The following is a 21628-nucleotide window of genomic DNA, read 5'->3' as shown; positions in this document are numbered from 1 at the left end:
CTGAGATACAGCATATAATCTTCTGCAGCCATTCTTGGTCATTTTGGAGTAGATTGTCCCTCATCCTTACCCACAGTTGCCTAGATTTCATCTCTGAGAGCAGCAGCAATGTGACATTAGGGGCCTAATTCTTTTTCCCTCCATGAGGAAATGGCCAGTGTCAGGGCAGAGCCAGCCAAGCATAAGTGGATGAAGAAACGGTGTGGAATTTGCTTATTTTTTGCTGACAGCTCCCTGCAGTCTAGGCAAAGCCTAATTTAAGTTAAATCTAAAGCATTCCAAAACTGTAATAAGTGTCCATACAAGGGAGAATCACTGATTTAATCTGATTCTAAACTTCTGTAGTTAAATCAGTACAACTTCCTTAGGTAGACAGACCTTATTTTTGTGTTTTCCTTTGTGATGAACTGGACACAAACATCAAACTATTTTCATTATGATGACTTAATTATCATTTATTAAACGCTTTAAGAAAAACCCAGATTGGCCTAATTGTTTATGATTAATGTTTCTGTGACAACCTGGCCAAAAGTCTGTTAACAATGCTAGCATATCATGTATTAAAACTACAACTATGCAGCCTAATTGTATCTCTTATCCGAGTAGTAAATGACAAGCAAATCCTCCCTTTATGGTGGTCTTATGGACTTAATTTTGTTGATTACAGTAATAACTCAGAAACAACACTTCATATGTCTGGAGTGTTCAGAATGGTAACATGGGTGGCTTGTCTGTGATTGGAGAACCTGGGGCTAAGCCAGGCTTGACTAGGGATAAGCTACATCTGGGTTGAATCAGGTGATCTTGGGTATAATACAACAGGAAGCCCCAGGTATTGGGGGATTTGGTCAAGTGAGGGACTTGAGTAAGGCTGTGTGGAAATAGGGTGTTTTGTGGTGACCCTCAGAAAGGGACAGCTTTTCAGCAGAGCCTAGCTGAAGCCTGAATAGATGATTGCTTTTGTTTTCTGAGACCTTTGTTAATTTAATAAAAATGCAGATGCTCTCCAGGAGGCTAGTAGCTGAAAGAGAGACTGGAGAGTTTGTGGAAGGGGTTGGGGGTAGTGAATGGGAATGGTACGGGAGAGTACCAGGAGGATGGCAGCTGGCCCTGGTACAAGAGTAGTCTATGACAAGGTTAAACAGCAATTGTATGAATTTACTTATCTGTATAATTGTGCTTCCCTCTGGTTATGTTGTACTATCTGAGGGAAACCACGGAAGACACTGATTGAAGCTTTCTATCCCAGTCCCAGACTCTGAATACAGTAGTGTATATGAACTAGCTGGGAATTTAGAAGTTCATGAAATTAAACATCTCACAATTACAGTAGATACAGGACATGAATTTGTAGTGTGGTGCTCAGCACCGATTCTTTGTTCTTCAAACCATTGTAACTTCAGTGGAGGCATTGTGAAAGGATGCAGTTCTGTTCTTCATCAGTATAACTCTTGTTTTTGTTTTCTTTTCACCTATTGAAAAAATGGTTCATATAACTAGTCATTTGTATGACTCGTGTTGTAAAGTGAATGGTTTCCGGTAACTCTGAATTTGGATGGTTCTATAGGTGTCACTCACCATTTGCAAGATAAATAGGTTTTATTTCAAAAACTGGCTAGTACTGTAACTCTCTATAATATACAGTAAGGGTCAAAAATTCTCTTGGAGCATTCAAACATGCAAATAATGTAAACTGCTTTATGAAAGTTACAACTAGTGGCTAGAGGGTAGGGAGGCAGGCCAGTAGCTGTGTTGTCCATTTTTATATTTTGTCTGATATGGGCCAGATATCACTTTGAGGATACAAAGCTCATAAAAATGGACTTAAGCTGTGCTGTCATTTCAACAGGCTTTGGTTCTAAAGCTGGGGGCTAGGGCTGTCAGTTCACTTTACTCCTCAAGAACAGTTATGAATGAAGTCAATATAGCTTTGAAATATACACAGAAGACCACTGCCAGAGGGTCCCTCACCCTTCTCTCTCTTTAATCTGCGTGTTGTCTAACAGGTGTTTGTAGCCTTTATGGAGAATCAGAAGAAATGGATGTTTCAGGGATTCCAAGCTGATGCATAAAGATTTCTTTTGAGCACCTATGGCAACAAAACTAGTTGCTTACGTGCTGCAGTTGTCCAGGTGCGCACTAATGCAGTGATGGGTCAGTTATGAACATCTACATATCTATAGTTAACAAACTCCCTCCCTGCAAAAAATAAAATAAACCCTCACACTTGGCAGTAGTTTTTCTCTTCAGCAGCTGCCTGCAGAGGCATTTTCTTCCAAAATATTCCAGAAGTCTCTATATCATTTTACACATCTGAAAACATAGTACAGGTTGAACCTCTCTAATCCAGAACACTCTTGCCTGGCAACATGATGAATAGTAGCAGAGAGGAAGCCATGCTAGTCTATACACTGTCAAAACAAAAAGCAGTCAAGTAGCACTTTAAAGACTATTTTGCTAGTCTTTAAAGTGCTACTTGACTGCTTTTTGTTTTGCCTGGCAACATGTGTAATTTGGCATGATTTTAGTTAGTTGGATGACAGCTTATCGAGGTGGCCAGGTGTTGCCACCAGTCTTCGCTTTTATTGATCTGTGCTGTTATTCATCTGTAATTTATCCCCAATGTCTTCTAAGAGCTCAGTAAGCAGTTTAAATGTTGATAAGGTGCCAGAAAATATTGACCTGTAGTCTGGCAAATTCTCTCGTCTGGCACCATCCTGAGGATGCCAGCAGAAAGACGCTCAACCTATATTGATTTATGCTATGTAGTGACAATCCCAATATGGAAATCACTGCTGCCTCATTTTTTTGTTAATCATGAAATACTGATATTTGGTGGAGAAAGATTGATATAGTTTGGGGAATTGAATTTTCTGTTAAAATGTCTGCTTCTTTCCAAGAGGCAGTGACTTTGGCCATAGTATCCAATGGAAATAGCTGCAATATGTAATTATGAAAGGTTTGACTTGTGGCCAAGTCTCATTTTTACTGCGATCATTGGAGATAATAGCATTTTATGTAAGTCCTCTGATACCTCTATAGCATGAGTTGTCTCATAGTCCTAGGCTTGACGCCTTTTTCTAGCAATGTTAGCTGCTGATAGAAACTTGCTGGGAATCCTTCCCTTAGTATAAACAATTATAGTTCTATAATATAAGGGTCACCTGTAGAATTGCTGTGCTGAGTATTGCTAATTATTGCGTTGATGAGTGACATTGAGGAGAAAGAAAGTTTGGTAGGTGGTATAGAAAGTGGGTAGGGTTCAGTTTAGGTTTTTTGGTGTTTGCTAATAATGGAGAAGTCTCTTTCATGCCTTAGTGATTTTATTTTTCTACAGAGTGCATTTTTTTTCAGCCCAGCTTTATGAAAAATATTGCACTAAACAATAACATCTGCTGAATAATTAAGATAGATATTATGATCTCAATAAGTGCTGTTTATTAGTCAATAGTTATGACAGTAGAACAAAAATACGAATGCTGAAATGTGGAAGACATCCCATGGTTATGGCTTCTTTTAGGAGAGGAAGACAATGAAACAGATCCAAAGAACTTTGACTTCAGAAGGCTTGTGACATTTTACACCAGCTTAAAATCTATTCTGTTGATTTTTATTTTAAGGCGGTTTTTTTTTTTTTAGTTTGGGATATTTAAAGGAGTCTAAGGGAGAGTGGTAAGTACCCAAGGTCCTATTCCTTTTATATTGTTAAAGCTTCCTCCAAATGTCAGTCCTTAGTACGCTTCTTTACTTTTAATGCCTTACAAGGAGTATGCTAAAATGTAAGTCTCTTAAGGGATAGCTGCAGGGGAAGAAGCAGAGATGCAAATTCAGTTTAATAAAGAGCATTAAGTATAGGACATCAGATTGCAAAAGTATATCAAAATACACAGTTGTTTCTGAAAAGTTAAAAATCTTTCAACTAGCAGACACAAGGGGTGGCTGTTCTACTTCTTTTGCTTCAACCAGAGTAGGTGCTGGCAAGCAAGCTAAAAAGAAACTGAAAATAAAAGCATTCTGTGCAATTAAAGGAAGAGCGGAGAAGGTAACGTGCTGTAGCATGTTTTCTTGTTATATTTGTTTTCTGCATCTTATCTTTCCTGGATTTCAAAAAGAACCCAACAACCACCTTTTATGGTATCCTAGGCCTCTCTGACTGGGTTAAGAAAGATGAGAAACATCAAGTACTGAGGGTGAAATTCACCCTTTTGCAGAGGGCTGGCAGAAGGCTGTGCAACATTTAGGTGGTATTTCAAAGACTAGGCCTTGATTCAGCAAGGCACAAAAGCTTATGATTAACTTTAAACATGAGTATCACCTAAAATTTGTGAGGGCCTGAGCTGGAGCCTTAGGTGAGATTTTAGTGGTGCGTAAGACTTCTGCTGGCCCTCTGAATGGGTGTGGGGAAGGAACTGAAGATGACGACACTAAAGCCAGTAAACAGTGCTTGGAGCATGTAACACAGGCTGAATGGGAGTCAACAGACCATCAAAAAGTACCATAGCTCTTTATTCACTGATTAAAAACAATTTGAGATTTTCCATTCACCATTAGATCTAGGGAATTACTGTAGTTTTGTTTTTCTCTGATAGGAACTTGTAACTGTTTGCAAAATGTATTTCATGAATGAATGAATTTAAAACATGAGTTGAAACTGTGAAAAATACTAATGTATGTGTGAAAGAAGAGAAATCTTTATTTCCTCAGCTTCACATCAAAATTTTTGCATGCAGAAATACAAAGAGTTTTATTTTGTGAAATAAAGTAAAGCAGCCAGGTACTAAGGTTTAACAATTGGGCTCTGATGTAACAAACAATGTTTAACTGAATTTGACTCAAATTTTCATGTGAGTCATTGGTGCACGGTTTGATTCTGTATTCTGCCCTCTTGGCATTTTAAGTACAATTTGTGCTTCCAAGGGTGATTTACAGTTTTACGATTTCAAGTTTATCTAATCTGTGTATTTTGTATTATTAAAGAATCTTAAATCAAGATTAAATCAGGTATCTTTGACCAAGCATCTTTGACTCTTCTCTAGCTGAGCTCCATATTAAAGCTGTTAGCCATAAGTGTGTCCAAGTTTCACAGCTCTTAAAGTTTCTTGTGTGGCTGAATGACATTCAGGTAGAAAAATGTCTGCACTGGAACTGGGCATCACAGCATCATTTGCAGGGACCTTGCATATGATTCTCTGCTGCTGCTGAAATACACAGCCGTGGTACTGAATTTGAGTTCTCTTGAAGGACAGTACTTGGTTTACAAGGCTCCTGGCTGCAACTTGATTTTCATGGCTTCTGGGAAGGTGCTAAATCTTCTCTTCATCCAAATTCATAGTTGGAGAAGTCGAACATTTCTTATTTTAATCTTGCATTATATAAACACATGCAAGGCTGTGCTAAATACAGAAACAAAAACAAAGCAGGAAGAGGTAACAGACTTTCAATAATTGTTTGGGTTTTCCACCGTCAATTGCATAAAATATTCATTCACAATGAAGTCTTGGATTTTAAAAATGAATGTGTGCTGCTGGCATGATTGCAATCAGGTTTTTTAGCTTGCAAATGGCCTGCCATTCATATCAGTCCACAACCAGCCCGTATACCTGGCCTTCTCTTGTAGCTATGATAACTACACATACAGTAGCACACGCTTCTGAATATGATAGTTACTGAACATCATCCCTTAATGATGCTTTCACCCAAATATGGAACACGGTACTTATGAGTCTGGATCCTGCAATCAGACCCCTACCAGTTTGGATTGGATTGTGTGATTGGGTGCGTGATGAGTAAAATCCCTACTAATTGGCAGGGCAGTGTTAACACATTTTTAAAATGTCAGGTTCTCTAGATATTGGTTGCATGTATCTAGAGTGCTCATATTGGTCCTTTTCTGCTTTTCAGGGTAAACAGTCAAGAAGTTCTCCGCTACTGAGGAGACATGCATTTTTGTTTGTTTTTTGATTGTTAGAATAAGATGTTGAAGTAGCTAAAATACCAAATTCCATAAACAATTGCCACATTTCTGTGGCAATGCTATTGCTAGTATATGTTTTGAACTTCATTGGCGTTAATTGTGCCCTCCATGGAGAAAGAAGCAACGAAAACACATCTTTCCCTATAGCAACAAATGGACAGCCATTTCCGTGGAATAACATAAGGCTCCCTGGATGGATTCTTCCAGTCCATTATGACCTTCTGATTCACCCAAATCTGACTTCATTAATATTCATGGGATCAGTGAAGATTGAAGTCACTGTGGTACATGAAACTAGTGCTATAATCTTACATAGCAAACATGTGGAAATCACTGGTGCAGCTATCGAGGAGGAAAATGGAAAGACCCAAGCAGATTCAGAACAGATACAAGTTTTGGAATACCCGTTGTATGAGCAAATTGCCATTGTATCTGCTGCACCGCTGCTGGTGGATAAGAAGTATTTCCTTTCTATAAATTACGTTGCCAATATTTCAGATGGTTTCTATGGCTTCTATAAAAGTACTTATAAAACTAAAGATGGCCAAACAAGGTAAGTAAAGGCTACATGACTCCATATGATATTGTTAGATTGATCTCAGTATAAAGACCTTGTATGGTAAACTGCAGGAAATAATGCTTTAATTGTTTAATAACATGCTGACTTTTTATCTCTGAGGCTTTTGTTTGCTATACATTTGTACTTCTCTTTTTGTATTTTGCTCTCTTCATATAATGATGTGCCCCATACTCTATTAAAGCAATGGTTGCCTGTACAATGTAGGAACAAACTTTTCCAAAGCATTTTTAGGTCTAATTTTCATAACAGAATCAATATTAACTTTAGTATTAAATTATGTATTATGTATTTACTGATGTTGGCTTTCTCATAATGTCAGAAAAAATACAGCAAACCAATAGTTGTTCTAAAGCAGGGGTGGAGAATAGATTTTGATGGAGGGCCACTCCAAGATTTGGTAAGTGGTCAAAGGTCACATTTTTATGTGGAGTGGGTGCAGGGTGGGTGATGGAGGTTGGGTAGAGAAGGGAGCTTGGGTAAGGGACTGAGATGCAAGATAGAGGGGGTTGTGACCTGGGGCAGGATATTAGGGCACAGGGTCTGGGAGGGGATATGGGAGTAGGAGAGGGTTCTGACCTGGGGGAGGGATTCAGGGGCTGAGAGGAAGTTTTAACCTGGCACGGGTAGAGGAGGGTGCAGAGAGTTTGGATTGTGACCTGGGGTATTGGGTGCAGGGTCTGGGAGAGAGTAGGGGTGCAAGAAATGGTTCTGGCCTGGGAAACAGGTGTCGGAGGGGATGCAGGGTCTGAGAGGGAGGAGGGGTAGGGTGCCAGAGGCAGAGTCTGGCCAGGAGGAGCTTACTTAAGCAGGTCCCAGCTAGCAGCATTCTCAGGAGGCTTCTCCTATTGGCTGTTTCATGAGTCTCTCTGTGCCGCAAGGGAGGGTTTCAAGCACTGCCCTTGCCCCCAGCAAAGTCTCTACACACCTATTGGCTGGAAACTGGCCAACGGGAGCTGAGAAATTGTGTTTCACTGCCCCCACCCTCAGCAAAATCTTTCAGCTCCCATGGGCAGGATTCTGGCCAATAGCAGCTGATGGATTGTGCCAGGGCTGGTATCACCAGTTGAAGTTCTCCCTGCTCCCCGTTGCAGCCACAGGGGCAGCCATGGGCCCTATTAAAAGGCTTGGCAGCCTGTATCTTGCCCAGTCCTGTTCTAAAGCTATATGTAAATAGAAATTGTAAGAACTGATTACTGTATCAATGTCAGTTAATATACTTTTAAGGTAAAATACTACTCCAGTCTATGCAGTGAATACGTTCTCTGGAGTGTAGATTTCCATTTCATATTCTGATCCTGATTCTAGCATTAGACTTGCAGTGACAATGGACATTTCATTCAGCAGTTACTGAAAGTCAGTGTGGTTTATGCTCTGAAATGAATTAAATGCTTTTTAAAATTTTACTCTTTGTAGATAAGGACTCAAAGATCTTTACAAACTTGTCAGGGGAGTGGCAATCTTCTACTGTTGGATAGGCATTTCAGAGTTACCAGTGTCTGTCAGAATTTATAATTCCTAAGTAGCTCCTTGCCAAAGGATTAAAATAAGAGAATCTTTACTTCTCTAATACCTCTTCTGACAATCAGATTGCATGTTTTATGCAGTGGTTTGTTGCCATTTTGCTCCCAGGATATGAGAAAACTAGGAGGATGAGGTAACATCTTTTATTGGATCAATTTCTGTTGGAGGCAAGCTCCAATGCTTGTCTTACTGGATCAAGTTCCTTTGGCAAGATAAGACATTACCTCGCCCACCTAGTCTCATTGATCCAATTACATGGTATTGTGAAGAATCAAAAATATTCTCATTAACGACATGGATACATAGTTAAGTTCTGTCTCTGTTATGACTTAACCATTTTATAACTTTGCCCTGGGACAGTTGTGTTGTGACCTGAAACCTGTATTTTGTCAGGGGCAGAGCACATGTCTACAATGCCGTTTTCCCCTGATACAATGACAACAAATGGCAGGATTCTCAATAGGTGCCCAGCTGCCATTATATCAATACGAATACACTTTAGTCAACGGTAGTTAGGTGCCTAAATACCATTAAAGATCTGGGCCATGGCACCTCAAGGATAGAACCAATAAAGTGCTTAGAAAATGGCTCTGTGGCTAACTTATGGTTTTTAGATTTCCTTTCTCCAAACAATTTTCTTGTCAATATTTCATGAGCTTAGGTTTATTAATTTACCTTGCAAGAAAATTATTTTTCTTTGCCAATTCTGCCACTTGCTTTTCCTTTCAGATTGTTGGCTTCTACTCATTTCGAGCCTACTTCAGCCCGCATGGCATTCCCATGTTTCGATGAACCATCCTTTAAGGCAAATTATACAATAAAGATTCGCAGGGATGGCCAACATAGTGCTCTATCTAACATGCCAAAGGTGATTTTTTTTTCAGTTGTATCCTCAAGTGCTTTGCACCCATCTATGTGTTTTCTTCCTTTCTTTATGGGTGGTTGCTATTGATATGTTTATGAGGGACCATATAACATGGGCCTGTGATTTCCTTATATCATGCAAACAGTTGTTTTGTCCCTTGTTTTTATACTGCTCGTAATATGAAAATAAGGCATATATAGAAGTAATTCAAGGAAATAATTCTTCATGCGATGTCAGCTTGAAGAATTTCAGAGGCAGCTACTGTGGAGGAATAATCTTGTGATCTCTTTAGCAGCATCTTTAATTGTACATGCCAAAATGACAGTAATCAAATCTCATGGCTTGCGTTATTCAAGGGATAAAGGCAAGACGGCCTTCAAATATAATGTATGAATCATGCCTCGTGGCCTAAACTGATTAATAATAGGGAGCAGGAAAAAATTTTGCAAGGCAGGAAAGAACATTGCAAAAAACATTTATTTACTGTCCTCTGAAATATTGGGTCAGAGGCAGAATAATTTGACTTGGTGAACTAATAGTTTGATTATCTGGTATGGTAAAACCTACATTACTATTGTCCTATATTAAAAATTAAAAATCTCTGAAATCATTATTGCTCTGCTAGTCACCAGATCTGTTTATTCTATCCTTCATCTGCAGGAAGGCTAGGCAGGAAATGTACCCCTTAAGTTTCCTCTTAACTTTCATGTTGGATAATGTATTTTGACCAGTCCTACAACGATCAACTAGCAGTTATATTTAAAATGTAAATGCATCTGTCTACTAAGAACTGAGTATATATGGTCTATTCCAATTATGTTTTCTAGGTAAAGACGCTAAAGCTTGACACCAATCTGTTTGAAGATCACTTTGCAGAGAGTGTAAAAATGAGCACCTACTTGGTAGCATTTATAGTTAGTGATTTCCAGTCAGTCAGTGGTACAACTTCATCTGGAATTAAGGTGGGTTTTAAAGGCGATTATATATTTGGTTGAGGAACCATCTTTTCCCTGTCCTCCATAACCACCATAGATCACTCACTAAACAACTGGATTTACTTTCAGAATCTGTCAACAATGTTCTTTACCTGACTGAAAGGATCACCAGCATAGAGTGCAAATCGAGTAACTTTTATCTTCCAGCAGTTGGTCAAGCTGCCAACACCAGGGTCCTAGCCTTGTTTGACCTTTTAGGAATTAAATCAAAGTTTCCCCAATAAAATCCACAATATACCCAACAGCCCACATCAAGCATTTCTGCTGAAGTGGTTAAGAAGTTATGGAGTGTTGGTTGTTTGTTAGTGTATACTAAGTGCAGCATATTTTTCCATGGTATCTGGACAGGTGGATATTCTTCATCTTGCCATAGCAAGATGGCAGAGATGCAGATACACAAAGGTGGTAGGCATCTAAGTCCCAGTTTTAGGCACAGCTGCAATCTGCCAAAGCATTGTTTGCTGCCTGCTAATCCTGCGGGTGCATGAACTTACTCAGTGCCTGTATTCTTTCTGTAAAAGTTCCCTAGATACCACAATGTGCATGCCCAGAGGCAGAAACTTCTGTCTTTTTCTAAACAGCTGGATGTCCACCTCTCACTTAAGCCTCAGTGCAAGGCATGAATCTGGTAAGATAAGCAGAGGAACACTCATTTCATCTGCGGGGCTCAATCTGGAAGGCATGCTACCACATTGGGTCCCATTCAGAGTCTGGCAGGAAGAGGAGATGGTGTTACCATCAGCCACATTATAGCTTTCAGTCCAGTGATTAGAGCACCCTCCTGGGATGTGGAAGACCTGGCTTCAGTTCTGCTCCTTGACACCCCAATACCCTCCTCCCAGTGAGATGATTTGAACAAAGATCTACCACATCTCTCAAGAGAGTGCCCTGTGCTATGGGCTATTCTGATGTCAGGCTTCCTGCGTCTCTCCTTCTGAAGTGGTTCCACTTTGGAGAATTACTGAAGCAGGGGGACTGGACATCAGGTGGGTGCCCTAGCTGTCAGGCTACAGGGTCATTCTCTCTGTATTATTCAAGAGGTCAAGATGAGATGGCCTTAAAATCTGCATGTATGCCTCATGTCCTAAACTGATTAATAATAGGGGACAGGAAGAAACTGAAGAGTCATTCTCTCTCTCTCTCACCTAAATACTCTCTTAAAATCCATCTGAAGTCAATAAGCTTCGGGAGGAGAGATTCAGGCAGCTCCACATCAGAATATCCTGTAGGTGGTTTGGCTGGGTGCTCATGTGACTGGGCTGGGCGACTCTTGCACAGATCGTCAGATATGGGGGAGGGGATTGGTAGGGTTCTCTCACATACTCAGCACTCACCACAGCAAGCAAAGCAATGCATTAGCCTCCTCCACTCCCCCAGTGACCTGGGCTCCTGGGAGTGGAGTGCAGAGTGCTGGGATAGGGTTGACCTCTTCTAACTGTCACAGAAAAGTGGAGCAACCTGGCTGGGAGATAGGTGGCTGAGTAGCGCATGCTCCTGGGTTGCTCCACTTCCTGTGGCTCTGGCTGCCACGGTGAGTGCAGTAGCCTGACCTCTGCTGCCGTCTTATGCCAGGCCCCGGAGCAATCCTCTGGTTTGTGTCGCCTAGCTCTGGGGAGGGGTACAGTCAGGGTGGGAGAGAGCAGAACAGGGAAGGGACTCCAGGGAAAAGGGTGTTGTGGGGTAGGGATAGAAGGCGGGGTATTACTCCTTTTTGTGGAGTGAGGCATGTAACTAACTCTTCCTCGCAAGAAATGGCTTAGATGGCTTATGCCAGGAGAGGTTTCTGCCTGTGGACTACCAGCAGAGTTAAGTGTCTCTCCCTGCAGACTGCACTTGGGTACCTAGTTCTGCAATGGGTGAGGCTTAGAATACACCCTTTTCCTCAGCATCTCCCATTGAGTAGTTTCAGTGGTGCCCTGCCTAGTATAGTGGATTTTGTGAATAGCATTTTGTGGCACCTCTTTTTTTTCCCCCCATTTATTATACAGGGATCCTAAGCACCTAACTCAGGCTTGTGTATTGTATGGTTATTCCAGTGATTTTTCTAGGCACTTAAAAGTTACACATTGAAATGTTGACTGTCACAGTGCCTAAGTCTTTTTGGTATCCAGCCCATTCTTAAAGTTCAATAGAAGTTAAAGTCAGCCAATAAGCTGCTTCATTGTACTTTAAGACCTATATCATGTAGCTTTATTTATCCAACAGGTATCAGTATATGCGACTCCAGAGAAAGTAAATCAAGCTCATTATGCACTGGAAGCTGCCATAAAGATACTGGAATTCTATGAGCAATATTTCGGTATCTATTACCCTCTCCCTAAACAAGGTAATGTGGTGAAAGCTTTGCTTAATGTTTAATAAAGCAGGAGGTTGTTAGATGGGTAGTAAATATGAGTATGTTATTTACTTATTGTTTTATATTTATATAGTGTGACATAGCAGGGTATAATCAAGACTAATGAGTAGTGGAGTCATCCTGCCCTGTAATGCCTTGCTGCTCACAAACACGTTCCAGCCTGTTACTCAGTCACAGCTATGTCTCTATACAGGTTGAACCTCTCTAGTCCAGCACCTTTGGGACCAAACTGGTGCTGGATGAGAGAATTTGACAGGCAACGGGAGTTCCATATTTTTAACACATTACCAACACTTTCACTGCTTACTGCGCTCTTAGAAGACATTTAGGGGTAAATTAAGGTGAAATACCAGCACAGAACACTGAGAGCCAAAGCTGGTTTGAGAGCCAAACAAACTTTATGGGACTACAGGAGACTTGACCCCAGCCATGATAAGTGGTCATCCGGCTAACTAAAATTATGCCAGATTACGGATGTTGTTTGATCAGAGCATTTGGATTCGAGAGGTTCAACCCGTATATGCTACAGCTAGCCAGCCATACCTTTGCTATCACCAGCCTTAATTTGCCAAAGAGTGAACCCAATGCATGCCCCACCTCAATTTTTTTCTCCAGAGACCTATATCCCGTATTTCTCAGCCCTTTCCTGGAAAGTGCAAATATATGGAGTCCATTATTCTCTTAAGGAAATAATATATGTACAACTTGTTGCCCATATGGAGCATCTCAGACACACAATCTTGAACACATAGAATCAGGTAAAACAAGTTTATTATCTACAAAGACAGAAATTTTAAATGAATTTAATAATGAGGCAGAAAAGTCAGACATGATTACAAGAGTAGTAAAGATAGAATGCTTCTTAATGCCTAACTCAACACATATTCAAAGCAAAACTTTCTCACCACGTGCTTTCAGCAGTCTTGCTGTACAACTTCAGTAAGTCAGAACCCCTCCTTCAGAGTTCAACACCTACTTGCTTTGTCTCTTCAATTACAATTCATGTGACATGTAGAGAGTGGGGTGCCTTCAAATGATTTTCTTCTTTTCATAGTTTCAGTTCCTTTGCTGAAAAACATACTCAGCTGAGAATCAGAAGCCTGAAAATACATGTGGAAGGATAGCCCCTGCTGTTTTTTTTCAGTTGTTTGAACTTTGTTTTCCCTTCTTCTTTGATGACTCAAGCTTGCATTTAAACACTAAATAAGCAGAACACAGACATCTTTGTTTAGGACAGACAAGTTTTCCAACTCGTGTTTGGGCAGTGCTGTTTTGGCTTGAACGTGTTAATGACATCATATAGGAGGAACTCATGACTTCTTATACAAAATTGTCACATGCCTTTTACTAGGACCATAATGACTACCAAATAGTTTTCAAAAAAAGTACCTTGTAACAGTGTCTCTCAACCTTTTTTTTTTTTTTTTTTACAAGGTACCCCTTTTTAAAAAAAAATGTACTCCCAATACCCACAAATTTCAGATGCGTAAATTTTTTTTCCACCATTACAACACATTTGTTTAATAAAACTTAATCATAACTGGGTGTTTGGAAGAAACTGCCTAGAGGCAATAAACTTGCCATCATACTTATAATTGTGCAAAGTGGATAAATATAAAATATTAGATGAACATAAAAATAAGTCCAATTTTTTATTCATATGTATGTATATATTCTATGCAAACATCAATGAACAGTGATCCATGAAATTACAAGGAAAATTATAATTAACATGAAATTTGAGCTTGTTTTGAATGAAATCAAATCAAACCTAGATTTCAGACTGCTGAGGGCCACAGCTAAATCAATGTTTCTGATAGGGTTTCCTGTGCACTGCCTTCTTCCAAATCTACAGTTGTATTCTTTGTTTTCACAAGGAATTTGTCCATTTTAAACCCTTTCAGTTGTAATTATAAATACTAAACTAAAATTGTACGAATAACAATTTTATCACTTACTTGAGATAACAAGCATAGTATTCCAGATCCAGGCACTGCCAGCTCCCTTTTTTTAATCCAATCCTCCTCCCCTCCTCCAGAACCAGGCAGCCCCCAGCCCTCCCCACTCACCACTTTAACCCAATCTCTCCTCCTCCAGAGCCAAGTATCCTGAAGGCTAGACAATTATGAGGGTCTCAGGGGGATGACTCAGGATGCTTTGCCAAATTATTAATCAAGATATTTTAAAAAATAGGGAATTCATTTTATAAAAAATAATAAACAGAAATAGTTACTTTGTGGTGCCAAATCCTTTCTTCCACTGTTGGAAAGGTTAAGAATTACGGAATAGTCTGTTTGAGCAAGTCTAGCTTCTCTTGGCAATACTTATTCTTTGATAACAATTGATAAATTATACAACGCCAGCAGAATACTTCACTTTTGATCATCTTTTGGTTGCAGGAAGCACTGTAAATAGGTACTTCCTTTGTATATGAACGTTAGTTCCTGTAGCTATTAAAAGCTATAGGCCATCAAAACGCTGTTGGCAGTTGGAAAAGATTTAAATATGTGATTGTTGTGAGTCACATTTGGCCTGATCAATTCCCATTGAAATCAACTGAAGACTCGCAGCAATTTCAATGGGTGCTGAATCAAACTAGCAGTGGGGACAGTTTCATTTAGTATTTCCTCTACTAGACTAGGGCTGGGTCTACACTTGCCCCCAACTTTGAAGGGGGAATATTAATCGGGGTGAAGGGAGATTATTCGTGAAGCGCTGTGGTGAACATGGAAGCGGAGTAAATGCACTTTGAAGTGCCCGCAGCTACACAAATGCCGGCACTTTGAAGTTTGAAATTTGACACTTTGAAGTTGCTGCGGGGGAGAATTAGCCGAAAGAAGTGCTGTGCATTCACCGCAGGACTTCATTAGTAATGTCCTGCCACCCTGATTAACATGACCCCTTTGAAGTTGAGGGCCAGTGTAGACAAGTCCTTGAGCACTGATTCAAATGACCTGCATATCAATGTATATTAAGTTGAAGTGTTTTTCAGATCTTGTTGCTGTCCCTGACTTCCAGTCAGGAGCCATGGAGAACTGGGGCCTGACCACATACAGGGAGACTTCTCTGCTTTATGATCCTGAGACTTCTTCTGCTTCTAACAAACTTTGGGTTACCATGGTGATAGGACATGAACTTGCTCATCAGGTAGTCTTGTTTGGATAGTGTATTATGCAAGTCCATGAGGACGTGACAGATATGTATTGTAGATACTAATCAAAACAGCATTTTAAAGTATTTCTGCCCTGAAAACTGGCTCCGTAAAAACAGCATAATGGATTCCATGTACATTGTCTCTAGCGTGTCAAATTTAAAAGTGTTCATTTTAGAGGGGAAAAGATGTCTTTTTCTAATTCCCAGCTCTTCAGACTCAGACTGATATCTGAGCGTTAAACTGATTTCCTCCTCTTTGTTCAGCACAAGCATTAATAGTGGCCAGACTATGCACTTAAATGGTGAAATTTTGCTGCTTTCAGGCATTTTGCTAAGTATAAATGTTTGGCCCCTGTTAAACATTCTGTCTTCTTAAATAACACCCTTCCCCACTAATGCATCTAGGCATTTTACAAATAACTATTCACACGGAGTTCGTATAAAATAGGGAAAGTATTGTCACTTCTTCTTTGCTCTTAGCAAGTGTGGAACGGAGACTCACAGAAGTTAATTGCCTGACTTTCAGAAGCAGTCACTACTCACTCTCTGTGTTCACCATGCAAGGCACTACATTTAGCCATTTGGAGTGGAAATACCTCTGAGACTACTCTCTTTGAAGTCCTTGTGAAATTAGGATGCTTAGTGGTTAAAGTTGCTTGTCCAAGGTAACATAAAAAGTCAGTCTCAGAGATGCCAATTGAAACTAGATCTCTTGACTCATTGTTTTTATATAACCACAGAGACATTTTGTCTTCTCTGAAGTGACGATATATATCAGTGAAGAGAATCCAGTTCTTAACTATGTTGGTGCTGAAATTCTAAGAGGTGTCAAAAGTTGTAAACGCTTATATTTGCCATTTTAGAAAACAGCCGTGATTCTGATCACACGTAGCATATATGTTTGAGTAGGAAGTTGCCATTTTTGAATTGTCATTTTGCTGAGTAAAACTGCATTTTAAGGAATTAGTATGCATTCATTCATCACAGAGCTTCAGATTAACTGGTGATACCGAATAAATCACTGATATTAAAAACTGATTTTCTATTGATTCATAAACGGGTCTAGCTTTGATTTATTAATTTCCAATTAATAGATAGAATTGTAGATTTCCAATTGTCTGTTATAGTAGATACAGAAATTAACTATTTGTTTGAGCTAGTATACTGAAACATACCTATATTTCTCAAAGCTACTTTAGAAATTTAGTAAATAATGTATTTAGTAAACTCTGAATCAAGTCTTACTCACCTGACTTCTGAAGGTAGTCCCAGTGACTTTAAACAAACTATGTATGTCAGTAAGGAAAGCAGGACTTGGCCTTAAAAACACTTTTCTTTTTTGTAATAAAACCCGTGAAACATTCTAAATGCCTGTGACATTAATTTATGTTCAAAAAATTTATTCTAGTATTCTTCTTGTCCCCGATCTAGTATTCTTCTTGTCCCCGATATGCATGATTTCAACTTCTGCTCAACTTGCGTTAACATGAGTTAAGCGCAAGTCAAAATTATGGGAATCCCAAGGGCTGGGTAGCGCAGCAGCTCCATTAGCTCCCCACTGCAGCCTTGGGCTTTCTCAGCTATGGGAAGCTGGGGGACAGACATCCGCAGTGGCATGGCTTCTCCCTGGCTTCCCCCAGCTGGGAGAAGTCAGGGGACAGCCAGCCATGACATGGCTTTTCCTGGCTTTTCCCAGCTGTGGGGAGCTGGGCAGGCAGCCATGGTGGCACAGCTTCTCCCTGGCTTTACCGTGGTCGGGGAAGCCGAGGAGAAGCTGTGCCTAGCTCCCAGAGCGGCGAGGAGCTAGGAACCAGGTGGCAGCCTGACTCTTGGCTCTCTTGGGCTTGCAGGAGCTGGGAAACTGACCAGTTATCAGTGCTGGTCAGTTTCCTGGCTCCCACCAGTGAAGGGGAGCCAGGAGCCAGGCTGCCACTTGGTTCCTGGCTCCATGACAGTGTGGAAACCAGGAAACTGACCAGTGCTGGTGAACTGGTCAGTTTCCTGGCTTCTGCAAGCCTAGGGGAGCCAGGAGCCAGGCTGCCACCTGGCCCTTGGCTCCCCTCCACTCAGTGGAGCCAGGAAACTGAGCAGGGCTGGTGCCCTCACCAGTTTCCTGATTCTCCTGAGGTGCACAGGAAATTTGACTTACACGGGGATTGCGAGAATGGAACCTCCACGTAAGTCAGGGGTGTACTGTAATGGTTTTCCTAATTGTAGATCAAAGTCAGATATACTCCCCATATTATCTATTTAAAGAAACAGAAATTAGTGATTAAGACCAGTGTGATAAGCAAACACGTTGTAATGATGCGTCCTGTACTCACCCATAGTTAGTAAATGCCCTTCCCTGCTAAGTGGTGGCATAACTTTGAGTGCTTTGAGTGATTCCTGACTGGCAGGCTCATTCTTTTATGCAATAAGAAATGGCCCAAGCCCAGATCCTGTCCTCAGGGAAGACTGGGGTTAGGATGCTGGACATGGCACAACACTTTCCAGAATGTGGCCTTCTCGATAGATTTATTACTAATGTACTTATCAGCATTTTGAAACTGAGAACAGGTGTTTCACTATTAATTGGAAATCAGGCATATATTATTGATCCATTTGGGGGGAAAAAAGTTCTTTATTCTTCCTCTCTGTCTGAGAGCTACTAATGAACACTATTTCTTGATGAACCATTTGTCTGAGTTCATTTCTCTCTTCTTTATCTGTTTCTGAAACTCTATTTTAATCAATTTTTAGTGGTTTGGTAATCTGGTTACCATGGAATGGTGGAATGACATCTGGCTGAATGAAGGGTTTGCTAGATACATGGAATTTATATCTGTTGATGCCACATACCCAGAGTTGCAAGTGGTATGTATGGTATATTGTTACTGGATTCATTCATAATTCAAAATGTTTTTCCTGAACTGAATATACAATAACTATCTTTTTCAATCTTCCAGAATGATTATTTGTTAGGTACCTGCTTTTCAGCAATGGGAAGAGATTCTCTGAACTCATCCCGCTCCATATCTTCAAAAGCAGAAAACCCAACACAGATAAAGGAAATGTTTGATACTGTGTCATATGACAAGGTAAATCTGCTTCATATTCATATGTAATGGCAATTTTTTCAGTTATGTGGCTGGTTTATAATGCTATAGGCAGCACAGTTCCAAAGGCATATTTGAGCAAAACTGCAAAGAACAGTGTTGGAGCCAGCACACACCCCTGCTTCACTCTGCTGAGAATCTCAAAGGGTTCGGATGTAGATCCGTTGTATACGACGGTCCCCTTCATGCCTTCATGGAAGGCCCTAATAATGCTGAGCGGAGTTGGGGGACAGCCGATCTTAGCCAGAATCGCGAACAGACCTTTTCTGCTGACGAGGTCAAATGCCTTGGTCAGGTCGATGAAGGCAATATACAGAGGTTTGTTCTGCTCCCTGCACTTTTCTTGTAGTTGCCTAACAGAGAAAACCATATCTATGGTGGACCGTTCAGCTCTGAACCCACGCTGAGACTCAGGGTAGACTCTCTCCGCAAGAACATTGAGCCTCTTCAGAACAACACGTGCAAATAGCTTCCCTACGGTACTGAGAAGGGAGATGCCGCGATGCTTGTTAAAGTGGCTTTTGTCACCCTTGTTCTTGTAGACAGTAACAATGTTAGCATCCCTCATATCTTGCGGTACGCTGCCTTCTCTCCAGCATTGGCAAAGTATTCCATTCAGCTCTGAAACTAGGGTACCATTGGCGCATTTGAGGATTTCTGAGGGAATACCGTCTTTCCCTGGGGCTTTTCCAGAAGAGAGTGCTTTTAGCGCATCTCTGAGTTCCTCCAAGGTGGGCTCAGCGTTGAGTTCAGTCATGGTGGGCAGAGGCTCAATGGCATTCAGGGCTCTCTCTGTAACTACAGTCTCTCTGGCGTACAACTGTGAGTAGTGTTCCACCCAGTGTTCCATTTGCTTGGTTCTGTCCTTCAAGACCTCGCCTGTGGCCGACTTAAGTGGGGCAGTCTTTCTTTGTGATGGACCGATGGCCTGCTTGATCCCATCGTACATTCCTTGCATGTTACCAGTGTCTGCGGCCTGCTGAATCTTGGAGCAGAGTTGGAGCCAGTAATCATTGGCACACCGCCAAGCAACCTGCTGCACTTGACTCCGAGCAGACTGGAGTACCTGCAGGTTCACCTCACTGGGAGAGGACCTGTATGCAGCCAGTGCCTGTCTCTTCTTCTCAATCAGGGGCATCAGCACTTCAGTGTGGGCTTCAAACCAATCGGCAGACTTGACTGTCTTCTTCCCAAAGGTAGATATCGCAGTATTATAGATAGCGTCCCTTAGTTGTTCCCATCTCTTGCTGAAATCAGTGTTGTCCAGGCGGGGCAAGGCCTCTTCTAGTGCTTGGACAAACTCGCATACTTTTAAAGGGTCACAAGTCTTGCCAGTGTCAATGAAGGTACCTCACTGATGGCAATGCTAAGTTCATCATAGAACTTGTCCTTAACTTCCTGGGCAGAAGTTAAAGTAGGCGCATAGATGCTGAAGATGTTGACCATGCCCACTGGTGTTTGAAGCTGGATTTTCAGCATTCTCTCAGTTCCCACATTTGCAATTTTGCTCAAATATGCCTTTGGAACTGCTACAGAGGGCATCTCTCTCCGCACGAGAATGGACGGCAACCTCTTCAAACTGTCGAGGCTTAGAGCGAAGACCAGGGTGCTTACGAAGCATCTAAGGGAGTTCCTTTTTGCTGACGATGCAGCTATTGCTGCTCACACTCAGCAGGAACTGCAGTCACTCATAACTCGCTTTGCGGATGCATGTATGGAATTTGGCCTCACAATCAGCTTAAAGAAGACCCAGGTGATGGGCCAAAACGTGGGTAACGAGCCATCTATCAACATGCTAGACTACGAACTGGAAGTCGTCCATGAGTTCATGTACCTAGGGTCGACGGTGTCGGACAACTTGTCACTTGATAGTGAGATCAACAAGCGCATTGGAAATGCCGCCACAACGTTCTCCAGGCTGACGAAGAGAGTATGGGCTAACGATAAGCTCACTGTACACACCAAGGTGCAGGTCTACACAGCCTGTGTTTTCAGCATGCTGCTGTACGCCAGTGAAACATGGACTTTGTGCTCAAAACAAGAGCAGCGGCTCAACACATTCCACATGCTCTGCCTTAGGCGCATACTCGGTATCTTGTGGCGGGACAAGGTCCCCAATAGTGCAGTGCTTGAGAGGGCAGGCACCGCCTCCATGTTCACCCTTCTCAAACAGAGGTGTATGCGCTGGCTGGGCCATGTCTCACGCATGACGGATGGCCGAATACCTAAGGACCTCCTCGTTGGTGAACTGGCTTCTGGAAAGAGGCAGAAAGGGCGACCTAAATTGCGCTACAAGGACATGTGCAAGCGTGACCTCAGCGCTCTCTCTATCAGTGTGAACACCTGGCATTCGCTCACCTCAGACAGGCATGCCTGGAAACAGGGAGGGAAGGAAGCTCTTGTTATGTATGAAGCTACCTTGGTGAAGGAAGCGGAAGACAGGAAAGCCCTCAGGAAGATCCATGCCCGTGGATCTGCCTACTGCTGCTCACAGTGCAGAAAGGACTGCCACTCCCGGATTGGATTGCACAGCCACAGAAGACGCTGCTCGAATCAGTCCAACTGGGGCGCAAACCCGTGATCCCTCGGGATCGAAGGATGCCTACTAACTAACTAAGGCAGCACAGATTGGAATCTTGGCATTGAAAAAATATTAACAACTTGCCTTTATAAAAGAACAAAATGTATGTGTGTCGGGGGGATGAAATAAACCTTTATAAAACCCTTTGTAGAGATAAGTATTCTGACCTTCCACTGAAAAAAAGAAAAATGACAGCACCTTGCAAATGAGACCCTGTTAATATGTTTAAATAAAAACACTTGTACAGCCTGGTATTGTAACAAATGTCAAAACAGTTTCAGAGGGGTGGCTGTGTTAGTCTAAAGCTTCACAAAGAAACCCAAGCAGTAGAATCTTAGATTAACAATTTTATTTCTCAAGTAATAAAAACTAACAATTTTATTTATTATATTGTTAGTCTTTAAGGTGCTACAGGACTGCTTATTTTTAAATATCAAAATGTCTGTTCACTTCAGTGGGAAAGAGACTGAGCCCTGAAGTCTCAATCTTATAGTTGGGATAGTGC

The 21628-nt window shown here is 41.3% G+C and overlaps 1 protein-coding gene across 1 annotated transcript in view; it reads left to right on the top strand.

The window, feature by feature from the left end:
- Positions 1-5908: 5908 nt before the first annotated feature.
- Positions 5909-21628, top strand: part of LOC142013637 (endoplasmic reticulum aminopeptidase 2-like) — a 38323-nt gene continuing 22603 nt past the window's right edge. Inside the window, exons 1-7 of the mRNA XM_074995299.1 lie at positions 5909-6527; positions 8805-8943; positions 9768-9902; positions 12141-12261; positions 15284-15438; positions 18187-18300; positions 18393-18524. Coding sequence (XP_074851400.1) covers positions 6031-6527; positions 8805-8943; positions 9768-9902; positions 12141-12261; positions 15284-15438; positions 18187-18300; positions 18393-18524 — 1293 coding nt within the window. The 5' untranslated portion in view covers positions 5909-6030. The remainder of the gene's footprint in view (positions 6528-8804; positions 8944-9767; positions 9903-12140; positions 12262-15283; positions 15439-18186; positions 18301-18392; positions 18525-21628) is intronic.

Source organism: Carettochelys insculpta, chromosome 5 (assembly GCF_033958435.1).
Source record: "Carettochelys insculpta isolate YL-2023 chromosome 5, ASM3395843v1, whole genome shotgun sequence".
Classification (NCBI taxonomy): Eukaryota; Metazoa; Chordata; order Testudines; family Carettochelyidae; genus Carettochelys; species Carettochelys insculpta.
This window is presented reverse-complemented; position numbering and strand designations above follow the sequence as displayed.